This window comes from Gracilinanus agilis, chromosome 2 (assembly GCF_016433145.1).
Source record: "Gracilinanus agilis isolate LMUSP501 chromosome 2, AgileGrace, whole genome shotgun sequence".
NCBI lineage: Eukaryota > Metazoa > Chordata > Mammalia > Didelphimorphia > Didelphidae > Gracilinanus > Gracilinanus agilis.
The window spans coordinates 559,081,540-559,095,259 of NC_058131.1; the positions used below are offsets into that span (position 1 = coordinate 559,081,540).

At 36.6% G+C, this 13,720-nt stretch overlaps 1 protein-coding gene across 1 annotated transcript in view; it reads right to left on the bottom strand.

Moving 5' to 3' along the window:
* Nucleotides 1-5,351: 5,351 nt before the first annotated feature.
* RFX7 (regulatory factor X7) overlaps nt 5,352-13,720 on the bottom strand; it is a 176,217-nt gene continuing 167,848 nt past the window's right edge. The window contains exons 8-9 of the mRNA XM_044665297.1: nt 12,196-12,491; nt 5,352-8,688 (exon numbers count right to left, since the gene is read on the bottom strand). Coding sequence (XP_044521232.1) covers nt 5,425-8,688; nt 12,196-12,491 — 3,560 coding nt within the window. The 3' untranslated portion in view covers nt 5,352-5,424. The remainder of the gene's footprint in view (nt 8,689-12,195; nt 12,492-13,720) is intronic.

The window sequence follows — 13,720 nt, forward strand, 5'->3', positions numbered from 1 at the left end:
CTTGGATTATACCCCAAAGAGATAATAAGGAAAAAGATCTGTACAAAAATATTTATAGCTGTGCTTTTTGTGGTGGCAAAAAAATGGGAAAATGAATGTCTTTAGATTGGGGAATGGCTGAACAAACTGTGGTATATGTTGGTGATGGAATACTATTGTGGTCAAAGGAATAAAGAACTGGAGGAATTCCATGTGAACTGGAAAGACCTCTAGGAATTGATGCAGTGAAAGGAGCAGATCCAGGAGAACATTGTACACAGACTCATACACTATGCTACAATCGAACATAATGGACTTCTCTACTAGCAGCAATGCAAGAATCCAGAGCAAGACTGAGGGACTTTTGAGAAAGAAAACTAGCCACATTCAGAGGAAGAACTGTGGGAGGAGAAACACAGAAGGAAAACAACTGCTTGAACACATGGGCTGATGAGGATATTATTGAGGATGTAGACACTAAATGGTATCTCTAGTCCAACTATCAATAATATGGAATTAGGTCTTGATAAATGATACATGTAAAATCCAGTGGAATTGTGTGTCGGCTAAGGGGGGTTAGGAGGAGAGGGAAAGAACATAAAATATGTAACTATGGGAAAATATTAAAAATTAAAATTAAAAAATTATTCCATCTCTGAAAAAAAAAAAGAAAAACAAATAGAAAGCTTATTAGCTCTTGACTCAGTGAAGGCAGGAGCTCTGGCAGTTAAAAAAAGGCCCATCTTGGGGGCAGCTGGGTAGCTCAGTGGAGTGAGAGTCAGGCCTAGAGACAGGAGGTCCTGGGTTCAAACCCAGCCTCAGCCACTTCCCAGCTGTGTGACCCTGGGCAAGTCACTTGACCCCCATTGCCCACCCTTACCAATCTTCCACCTATGAGACAATACACCGAAGTACAAGGGTTTAAAAAAAAAAGGCCCATCTAGGGAGAAAAAACTCTTAAGTGGCAATTAATTTTTCCTTCCAGAGTCCAAGAGATAGGAGAGGGAATCTCTCACTTGATTTCCCTTACTCTGAAATTAGTAATGAAGTTTTTGTCATTTAGTCATTTGTCAGTTGTGTCTGACTCTTTGTGAATCCATCTGGGGTTTTCTTGGCAAAGAATATTGTAGTGGTTTGCCATTTCCTTCTCCAGTTCATTTTAAAGATGGAGACTGAGGCAAACAAGGTTAAGTGCATAGGGTCACGCACTGCACAAGAACACACAGCTAGTGTCTGAGGCCAGATTTGAATTGAGGAAGACGAGTCATCTTGACTCCAGGCCTTGCACTAAATGAAAATATGAAAGATTTTTTTTCCTTATGGTACTGTACAATAGCAGTACTTATAACTTTCTTAGTACTGTGCTCAATAGAGAACAGACCCACAGGGTAGAAGAGACTTGAGTTGAAGGGCAAAGAACCAGAATCTAGAAAAACTGGCCCAGAAGACGTTGAACCCAGAGGCATTTATATGAGGACTCCCAGGAGAAAAGATTTTAGGATTCTTCTATGCTACAGGTATGCCTTCCAACTGATGTATTCTACATATGTAATCACTCTTCTGTATTTGTGGGATAGTGTACCTAAGAGTTATGAGGAAGATGTTTTATAGCTACTATTCTTAATACAGAATCTCAGCAAATGCCTTTTGCTTTGAGTTCATTTGCACTGAAAGGGCCTCTATAACTATATTTTTAGTTCAAATACAGAGTTATCTTGAACCTGAGGTTGTCATCCCCAAAGCTGCAACTACAAGTGTGAGTAGCTGGGAAGGGATAACCCAAGAGGAAAAGCTCCAATTAAATAAGGAATTTCTTTTCTTTAAAAACCTAAGAATCTGGGGACAGCTGGGTGGCTCCATGGATTGAGAACCAGGCCTAGAGACAGGAGGTCCTAGGTTCAAATCTGGCCTCAGACACTTCCTAGCTGTGTGACCCTGGGCAAGTTACTTAACCCACATTGCATAGCCCTTACCACTCTTTTGCCTTGCAGCCAATATACAGTACTGACTCCTAGATGGAAGTTCATAAGGGTTTTAAAAATAAAAAAAAACAAACCTAGAAATCAGATACTTGGTTAGTAACATAAGATCTGCTATTGTTTCTGTGGGGAAATGAGATTTGACATTAAGGTGTTTTCCCTAGGATTCTGACTTGTACAAAGTACAAAGGACTATCTTTTGAATTTGATTAGATCTGAAATATCCATATAGAATTTCACAGTATTAATTAAATTTCTATACTGGCAACCGATTTAAAGTATAAGGAACGTGTTATCAGTGTTCAACAAAGTTTGAGGGATACAAATATTTCAACGATGACAAAAAGGAATAGCTGGACTAGGGTTAATATACAATAAAGAAGCTATATGTCAGAGGATCATAGACGTAGAACTTGAAGTGACCTCAAAGACCTCCAGTCTGATCTTCTGACTTTAGATATAAGGAAACTAAATTGCAAAGAAGGCATGTGTTTTGGTTTAAGTTAAACAGGCACTAAATAGCAAACTTGTGGTTTTACCCCATGTGTTCCATGAGTAGGTTTTTATCCTCTTGTTGAAGAGAAATGTTAAATGCTAGAATAAAAAAAAAGATTTACAATCTATACTGACAGCTTGTAAATAATTTGTAAAATCCAGTTATCTTAGTATAAAATGTTTTTATTGTTTTTGAAAACATTTAAAAAACAATTCTTGAGCACTTTCAATAAAAAAAGAGAACTGAAATGCTACTGCAATAATCAACTACTGTAGTTTCAGCAGGTACAACAGACAACAAAACACTGGGGGAAATCTGACTTTTTGCACTAAATGAAAATGTGGAACAGGGATTTTTTTTTCCTTATGGTGCAGTAAAGCACAGTATAGTACAAGACTATTATATGAATCTCAGATGCACTGCACAAAAAACACTTTCCTTCTTTTCAGTTCAAAAGTCAGTGCTTATTGCAATTATATGCAAAATTATTTACTTCATGAAGTATTATCATGATAAAATGATGCAAAATGTTTTAAACACGAGAACGATGAAAATAATCTGAGAAAAGAACATATTCAACAGTAACTAAGCAGAATTAGTCAACATAAAAGAGGAAATAACTTGTGAATAACTATGCCTCCCTGGTTAACACTGAACCAGTTTCAATACAGCCAAAAAAAAAAAAAAGTGGTTACAGGAATATACCTAGTACTGTACAAGATAAGTCAATAACACTCATGCACGCTTTGTGATCATGTATTAACATGGTGAAGCAAACTAAACTTAATTTTTTCCTGCTGTAATATTCTCATGTAAGAGAATAAGAAATAGAAATATCTCATTGAGATCAATGCACATTGCTACATAAGACAATTTTATCTGTCACTTTGATGACATTTGTCTTTTCATAATGAAACACATTTAAAAAGTTATCTGTGGACTGTATTGGTTGCATTTATCCTAAGAGATGTGCCTACCACAGGTTCAACAGAAATTTAGTGCAATATATGAACCCCAGAAAAGTTTGCTGGACTAATCAACCAAATTTAAAGTGTTTGCTGCAATACTGTACAGGGGGTAAAAATTTACTAGTCTTAATATTTTATCAAAAAAAGTTTCCATTATTTTTTTGTTAGTAGGAAGCTAATAATGTAAACAAGGGATCAGAATGGCCTCAAATTCTCCTTTTCCGAGTTTCTCACACAGAAAGGCTCCCATCATTTGTTAGAGAAATCACATAGTTTTCCTTTGGGTATCGCATACTTTGGTGTGCAGTAGTGCTGTGTCTCAATGTACAGTAAAGAAATAACTAGCATTAAGAACAGGTATCTAACCAATTTTTAAATCATAACAGCAAACACACACAAATGCCAATAACTAGTACAATATACAAGCTATGAGCCAACCCTAGCACCATTTATTGAAATGTATTGATCCCCCTACTTTGCAGTTTTACTGAACAATGAACTCTTATTAAATTAAACCCTTCATCAAATTTGTTAAATATTCATTGATTGTAATATTCTTACTGGCTTGCTAATTGAGTTAAAGGAAAGCTTAGTTAAATATATAGCATTTGCATTTAAAATGGTTTTTAATGTCACTTTAAAAACAATAGTAATGTCTTAATCAATTTTGAAGTAAACTCAAAAAGTTCACTTAAAAAACTGAACTCTCAAATGGACAGCAGATTGCATATGCTGATGTGCAACTGATAAATGTTCATTAAAAGGAAATAGGAAGCATGCAGAAAAAGCAACTTTAAAATAAATCCTGAGTGTTTCTCTTGCAGTTGTGGTTGTTATAATAAATAAGCAAGCAAGTAATAAAAAGTTTCTTTTTTTGTTAAATATTTCATATAGCAATACTTTTACAAGAGAATTAAGGATTTGTGAAAGTCAGGTTTTGGATGGTAACCATTTTCAGTTCAGTTTTTTACATTTCTCCTACCTGCTTATGTTTGTTTTCAGAAGATACTCATGATCAAACTGCATTCTTGTATTCAAGAGGATCAAAAAGTATTGGCTGACTAAATTGGGAGGAGGGAAAAAATTCCTTCCTGATTACCAGAACATAAGGTAAGGGTTTAAAAATAAGTCTCAAATAACAATATTTTAATATTTGCATGTAGCCATTCTATTTAAAAACAAATATTTTTATTTCCACTTCCCTACCCTAAATTATCAATAAAACATGAAACATGTATAACGTGCTTACAAATTTCAGTGCCCAGAATTGTTTCATGTTTTAAAAAAAAATCAACATTTTAAAATGATACTTAAAAGACTAAACATGAGGTCACAAATAAATGGCTAACACTAGGTTTATTTCTTAAATAAAAATTTAGTGCAGCTTTCTTTCTCCTTAAAGTAGTAGTAAAATTTTCATTATCTTCTCCTATTTAAGCCCTTCATTTTAGGTGTAAATGCTATTGAAGCAAGAGAAAGCTCAAAGAGAGATTTCTCACTATACCAAAGCTCTATGTTCCAAGACTACACACTTGTTATTTACCTGAATGCAATCCTTAGTTCAAGAACAGCCTAGTTCATCATAGCTGTGATTTCTTATCTAAAAGTGCCCAAAAAACCCAACCCTATGTCTAAAACCAATGGGATTTTGTGCAGATCAACTAATGGAATAAAACTGATTTTAAAAATAATGATCTGGACCACTGTTGTGAAAGCCGGTTAACTGCTGACTAGTAAAAAAAATGTGATTAAATGGGGAACATCATAAAATTTAAATCCTAATACTGGTTTGTGGACAGATCCATTGTCTTCAGAAACTTATTTAGAACAGAAGCAAGTCTTATCTATTCCCTAGTGAAGAATGAACCACTTAATGCAGCAAACCCTTTTAAAATGTCACAATTAATAGCAAGTGTTTCTGCTGCGGGAGGCACTTCCATTAAGACAAATACAATACATCTGTCATTAGATACAGTGTGCTACATATTATATAAAACACAATTTAACCCAACATTTCAACAGTGGGATGGTCCTTGCTTTCCATCCACTCAAAACCTGATGAAGTTATAGGGTTCATGGATTCATTGCAGATTTGCTGAAATAATGGGTCATTCTTTAATTCCTCCAGTGTAGCATCATCATCTTGTCCCTGCTGGCGACCTGGATCAAACAGTAGATTTGTGTCTAAAGTGTTCAAATCATTGATGCTGCCTGAGAGTTCAGAAGACAACCTGATATCGCTAGAGAAATCAGATGCCACATTACTGAGATCTGATGCTACCTGACCCACCAGCTGCTGGTTGGCTTGCAGGTTGTCCCCACCCAACAGGTCTTTAACAGTGCTACTGAAATCTAATTGCTGCTCTCCAATTTCTGATTGTGCTTGGTTATCTCCAGGAGAAAAATTAATCTGATCCGTGCTGTTGTTTTTTGTGAGGTAAGTTGGTGTTTGGAATTCATAAACTGAAGTGCTGGAATTGATCATATTCTGTGGATTGGCACTAGGAAAAGCAGTGGAAGTTTCTAGTATCTGAGTGAGATTCATTCTTGCTGTGTAATTGGAGGGCAGGTTGTTTATTCCCAAACCTCTTACTGCATCATCATTGTCAGAATCGAGTTTACTCAACAAAACATTGGTTATTTTTTTACTGTTTGCTTGTTTCTGAAGAGTGGGGAAGGCTGTCTGCATCATAACAGTCAATGGGACTGACTGACTTCTTTGAGCTATATTGTTGGCACTGGTGTCTGTGTGTACATTTGTAAAAACATTATGGACTTCTGGAGTTACTGGGCTTCCAAAGGGGGTCAAATTAGATCGTGGTATATTAGAAACCGGATAGAGGGTGCTTCCACTAAGATTACGTTGGCGATGTACTGCAGGACTCACACTCCGGCATCGTAAGCTGCTGTTGAGGGAAGAATTATTCCCTTTGTTATCAAGAGGAGCAGGAACTGCAAAGCCTTCTTGCTTGTTGGTATTATTTACAGTGGTAACTTGATGTTGCACGGGTGAGACAGGAGTCAATCTACCAAAATGAGTATCATGATGCCTGGACTGAGACTGATATGACTGGCCAGGCACAGCAAAAGCATGAGGTTTCCTGAAACGATCTTCCACTAGTTCCTGATAGCTTGGGAGAATGCCGTGGCTTGAAACTGTTGAACTACTGACCCCGCTATACCCATTGTTCATCCATTCAAGTTTGGTTTTGTCAGGGTGAGTAGCCATAGGTCTTTGCATTGGTTTCACAGGGCTACTTGAGACAATGCTTGCATCATGGTATGCCATGCTGGAGCTTATTGGGGTAAATGCAAACGGATTCCTGCATTCAACAGGACTAGGAGGGACACTGCTACTGCAGTTAGAGTGAGGAGTACCGATTGGTGTATGTCTGCTACTCCCTAAAGCGCTATCAACTGGTGTCGTCTGGGCTAATCTAGAGCAGGGGCTCTCTCTTGACAAACTCTGAGAACCGGTGATCATCTCCGAGGTTGGAGTTGGTGTTGGAGTTGGTGTTGGGGTGGGGGTTGGAGTTGGTGTAGGTGTATGAATTGGAGTGCCATTGCTATGGATTGAATGGTAGAAGTGTGTACTGTTGGGGTGAGATGACAATGGAGTTCCTGCAGTTACTGCTTGACTCTGAAGTGTCATTCCTAAACAGCTACCATAAGAATGTGAATTGTTCATTGACATTTGTTGTTCCATGAGCACTAGCTCTTCCACAATACTATCCTGTGTAAGTTCGTCATCAAATGGAAAATAGTTTTCATTTGTCTGAGAAACAGTAGGCTCAAATTCCTTCAGGTCAGACTGCAGAGGTAACTGATTCGAAGACTGTGCTTGCATTTGACTCAGAGAAGATTCTTGTATCTGGTTGTGTAGCTGCATTCCGTCTAAGTGCAATGGCTCCCAAACGGACTTCTCCAAGTCATTAATGTCAGAGTGACCAGTAATATTCATAACACTGACCCCTTGATGTGGTTCACAGTTGGCAGATGAAAAATCAGAATCCTGAGTGATCTGCTGCTGCCAGTCACTGGAATTAAAGCTGCTATCTGCTTTTGAGTCATTTTCTAAGAGAAACAAATTTCCTTCTAATTTCACTTTAATATCTGGAGATGATGATGTCATTGGCTGTTCTAAAGGCGAATCACTGGCATTTACAACATTAGAACTTAAGGACTGGTTTGCTACAACATGTGAATTTACATTTATCATTGCCTTGCCAGGAACCTGAGCACCTATTGCTAAGCTCTCTGCTTTTGTTGCAGGGAGAACTTTCTGGTCTTTTTTAGCACTGCTGCCTCCTTTCTGAGCTTCAATGTTACCTGCAGAGAGCTGTTCCACAAGGGGTTTCTTTACAGGAGGCACCTGCGACTCTTGCAATGTAGACAGTCGCTTTCTCGGACTTTTAGTGCCTAACTTTGTGTCTTTATTAGCGGAGTCACCATTAGGTGGTGAATTGGTGCTGGTGAAGGGTAAGTTCTGAGTGCCAACTGAGAGAGTGACAGTACTGTGATTATTGCCTGAAGTGACTGGTGGCATTTCATTGTAACGATTTTTACATTTGGTCCTCTGGTCACAGGGCTTAGTTGTTTTTGTTTCAGTTACACCTTCACTTGAGGGTTTCAATCCTGTACCCTCTGAATTACTTCTCTGCCCCAAAGGTCCACGAGGGGTCACTTTAGCAGCTTTAGATACATCAGAGTTCTCTTGGCACTGTACAGAATTTTCATCTAATAAGTTATCTGGTTCCATTTTTACTTCCACAGAGGAAGTTCCCATAGAACTATTTGTCTTGGATCCAGGAGACTGAATTGAAACGACAGAACCATTTTTGATATGGGAAACAGCCCTTGATTCTTCTATTGTTCCAGTTGCACTATTCACAGAGGGAGAATGTTTAAGAGGGGCACTACTGTTGCTGGGGGTGAGTGATATTGCTGTCATTTTTACCACATTTAGAGAACTCATATGTGGAGCTGGTACAACAGTTTTGATGGGGCTGCTTGTAAAGAGGACAGTAGTTGGAGAGCGTATGGTGAGCGCACTGGTGTTGGCTGGCTTGGGTAAGATCTGAGGGTACCGGTGTCTAGCAGAACGATCACCGCCTGGACTGGCTGGAACATTCTGAGGAGTCTTTGGTGCCTGTTTCACAGACTGCATGTGCTGGGTGACCACCTGTACATTGAGAGGAAGGACCTTGCCATCTGAAGAACCCATTGGACTTGGGGAAGTCACCAACTGCCTGGTGGTTCTTGGTACCTATTGGAAGGAGATAAACAAATCAGCTTTAAAGTATTTAGAACAGAAAGAGTAATTCACAAACACAGAGAGATGATAATGTTAAGGGATTTGCTATTTCATGTAATTAATGCAACACTGTTCTTGCCAATTAAGAACATTCAGGTAAATTCTAAAATTTCACGAATTATGAAAATTAAATTTTAGTTATGATTCTCAGTTATTGCCCTGAAGTTCCACTCTCATGCCACATCATGTTGTAAAGGTGATGCTCTGGCAGGTTCAACTAAATAGGAATTGCCTCAAGATTATAGATTCCATGAGGATGGATTCTATAGATCAAAGCCTCTTCACCAGAGGACTAGCCATAATATCACAAACTCTTTTGGCCAAAATAACATAAAACCATTTACTGAGACATGGGAAGGGTTGTGTTTTGCTTTATTTATATGCTGAAATCACAGATCTTTTGAAATACTGAAGAAAGCATATAAGGTAAATGTCATATGCTCAAGATGGTTAATGAATCACATGCTACTGTTTCTGTTTAACTAATATAGCATTATTTAGGTGATTTACAGATCATAGGCATGATCTTTTTTACATTTAATCTGATTTCTGGATTTCAATCATTTCAAACTGGGGGTTGACTTGGTAACCATGTTTTTGCAAGTCTTCTATTCTCATTTTGTGTAGTGTTTGATAGTGTTCTATCTTAGCTACTTGGCTGAGGGTGAGGAGAAGCTTTATAAAAGCACTATGTAATAGAGTTCTGCATATATAAAGTAAATGTTTGCTAATTAATGATTTTAAGAAGAGTACAAAAAGAAAAGACATTATCTTATAAGGTTCCCAATCTAAATGTGGGTTCAAAATAAATTTAATTTTTACGGAAGGCGGGTGACTGGAATGAAATTACAATTTAGATGAGCTTGCCTTGCAGCCAAGTCATTCTGAAACACTTATCATGCCCAGTGCTAATAAAGCACTTTAGTTTTCAAACTGCTTTTATAAAAAATATTTTTAAGTAGGCTTTCATATCATCACTTTCAGAAATAAGAACATTGAAACTCAGAAATCTTAAGAGATTTGCCCAAAACCATATGATTAGAAGTGGTAGAACTAGGACTAGAACCTATTCATACTGAGCTTAATTACATTTTGTCAAATTATTCAGTTCTAATACTAAATAAAATAAATTATATCCGTGCTAGAATGGAACATCTTCCAGAAACCTCTTCGCCAAGATGTATTAGTGGCTGCTACTTCTAACCCACATGAATCTTAAGCAAGAAATTTAACTTTCCTGAGCTTATCTCATCTATAAAATAAGGGAGGTGAAATAGTTGATCTATAAGATCCCTTCCCATTCTGATCTTTGTAATCTTATGGTCATCTACATGTTAATATATTTCTATTGTTTCTGTTCTCTATATAGATACTTGTTTGTTCTACCTCTTCTATCCTATTATAAACTTGTAGGATAAGGCCTATATTCTCTGTATCTTTTGGAAGACTACAAAGTATCCTTTTAATAGAGAACATTAGTTCATAGTTGAATAGTTGAGAGAAAGAATTAAATGTTAAGCCTAGCAATGATGATACTGGGACTACTGGAATGGGCATGATAACTGTCCAAGTATATGAAGGGTTGTCATAAGAAGGAAGGATTATACTTGTTTTGCTTTGTTCCAAAGCAGTGATTCCCAAAGTGGGTGCCACCGCCCCCTGGTGGGTGCTGCAGAGATCCAGGGGGCAGTGATGGCCACAGGTGCATTTGGGGGCAGTGAATAACTGTAAGGGGGCAGTGATAGTATGTGACAGGGGGCGCTAAGTAATATTTTTTCTGGAAAGGGGGAGGTAGGCCAAAAAAGTTTGGGAACCACTGCTCTAGAGGGTAGAACTGAGAGCAAAGGCTGGAAGCTATAAAAAAGAGACAAAGACTTTATATAAGGGAAAAAGTAACAATTATAGCTATTGAAAAGGAGAATAATCTGCCTTGGAAGATAGTGAAGTTTTCAAATATAGGCTGAATAGTCTTTTCTAGGGAAGGATGTCTAAGGCATTCTCGATCAACTATATGTTGAACTAGAAGGCCTTTGAGGTGCCTTTCAAACAAAGATTCTGTAACTGAAACAATATTGTATAATATAAGTGATAAGTGTTCAAGATGGTTACTTACTTTAAATGGGTACATATAAAGTCCCTCAAATTTAGATTAAAAAAAAAATAAGTCCTTACCTTTCACCTTAGAATCAATATTGTGTAATGGTTCTCAGACAGAAGAGTGGTTAGAACTAGGCAATGGGGGTTAGGTGACTTGCCCAGGGCCACAAAGCTAGGAAATACCCGAGGCTAAATTTGAACCCAGAACCTTCCATCCACATCATTTAATAACCATCAATAGCAGAATTTAAATCTAGCTTTTTTCTAACTCTAACTTCTCTATACTGGTGTTGACAAAGTATTGGCATGGGGGAGCTTCTCTGTTCCCAACTTCCCAGTGCCTGAGGACATTTTTTGCATGCCCTGCCCCTCTGTCCAGCTGCCCAAAGCAAGCACTTCTTTCACTGTTTCCGATAATGCGGGGACTGACAGACAGCTTGAAGTTGCCCTCCGGGCACAGGAACTTGAAAACCTTCACCAACACTGCTCAATACCATATTATATATTGAGATAGTGACACTGTCTCACGTGGCTTCCTTCTAATATAATAAGAATTTTATTTCTCCTTAGAAATAAGCAAATTCAAGAAATAAAAAAGCATAGTCAAGCAAAAAATGCACACATTTGCAATAATATGCATTTTAAGGGCTGGTTCTAATTATGAAAAGGACTTGTTTTTCTAATGTGAAGAATTTTCAACTTCGTGATTATCAAAGTATTGTCCTTGGCCATACTCTAATAAGAAAGTTCAGAAACACTGTTCAAATAATTTAAAAGTATAAAATGCTAAATGTAACAACTATTTAGTAGAATATCTCCTGGATTAACATTTATTCTCTTAGAAATCATCTCCTACTTTTATACAAAAGAAGTTGATGATTTTGCATCATATAATATAACAACTATGGCAACAAGAAGCGGTCACTCAAAGTGGGCAGAAAGCAGATCGAAGGGTCAGAGAAATTTGGGTTTACACCTGACCCCTACTGGCAATGTAATGATGGGCAAGTAACTCAGTATCTAAATGCCACAGTACTTTGTAAGATAATATTGTGGAAAGGGTGATGAACTGTAATGGGAGAGGAAGTTCTTTTAAGGGTGGATCCTATACTGAAATCACAGATTTAGTTAAAAATAAGAGGGAATCAAAGATTAATTTTATTACATGTATTACAATGTATTATTGTCAAAATTATTAAAATATTGCATAATTAAAATGAGAAAACTACTCAAAAGAATTTTGTTGATATGATATGCTAAGTTGTCAGTTATAGGAAGAATGATTCTGTATCATTAATTTAGAATTTGTAATTTCCTGAAACATTTTACTAAAAGGGTTGAAAAGTGGCTTGATAGTATTACCGGAATAGGACTGGGAACAGCTGCCACCACAATACCAATTGGCTGTGGAGAAAGGATTGGAGGATTTCCATTAGAAATACTAGTTACTCCATTGGTTGTAGCTCCTTCTGGTTTCTTTCCTGGAGATTCTCCTGGCAAGGGAGATTGTAGCTTCTGTTCTTGTTGTTTCTTTTGGATTTTCCGTTGTAACTGCTGCTTAGCATCAACAGGAGAGGGCAGGGTCTTCACTTGAGGCTGAAAGGAATTGCTTTCAGCAGTGGGTATAAAAGCAGAGGGCTGGGTGATTCCTTTAATTCCTGAAAATTAAAAAAAAACCAAAACAAAAATTAAATTAAACCTCCTTTACTCTAAAAACAATAAACCTGTAATCTACAACTCTACATAAGGTAAATAAAACAATTCAATAAATAAATTGCCTAATGTGTGCAGAGAATTGTTACAATACAACCAAAGAATCACATCTAGAAATTATTCTCATTAGCAACTTTTATACTTTCAACTTAAAATACATGTAGGATTTAAAGTTTAATACTGAAATAAAATATTTTTTCCAGTTCAGTGAAACTTTCTCTGAAGTGAATAGCAGCTTTTCAAGGAAGAACAATTACATTTAGAATTGTTAGTAGCAGAGAGGAACAAACTCCACCACACACATTTTACAAAGTCATTAGCAGATAGTAGTCAATCATCTTTAATAATCATAGTGATTGTTCATCTTTCTACAGGGCTTTAGATTTTTCAAAGTGCTTTCTTCAAAGCAACCAAGTATAGAGGAGGTAATCAAAAAAAGTATCTTATAGAGAAAATTAAATCCATTCCTCTAATAAACACAAATTCTAATATAAGAAAATATGAAACATACAAATTGTGCTTCATAAAATGCTTGCTAACAATCCTCTACTTAAAAATAAATCAATTTTATGTAAATGTGTTTTTGACTCTATGGTACATATCCTGTCATATGTCTATTAAAATTATTCTTGGCCTACTACTGCTACTGCTGCAGAGACCAGAGTCCATACACAAATGGAGAAGATCAAAACAAGAAGTGAGGCAGAGGCAGAGAATCTCCACAGAATACATCAGGGATCATTAGGTGCTAAAAGTTGATTTAAAAAGTGTCAATGGATGAGCAAAGGTCTTTTTTTTTCCATTTAGCAATAAGAAAAATACTGGAAAGAAGATAAAATGAGAAGATAAGAAAGAAAAGCAATTCATGATAAAGTCATATTAATTAAAATTTTTTTAAACATTGTCAAAGTATTCATTTTAAATTTGGAATGTGGTTATGATACCAGTAAAAAGTTAAAATCACTTGATTTCAAAGCAAACTAAAGAGCTGGGGTGATAGAGGTAAAAGGAATAATAAATAATTTGAATTCAACTAGTACTTTTGGTAGGAAATTGATTTAATTAAAAAAATAAAATTTATTTTGGGGAATGAGAGTTAAAAAGATTATATATAACTTGGACACATTTGTATACATTTCAACACAAAAAGGAAATTCTTTTTATTAAAAAGGCA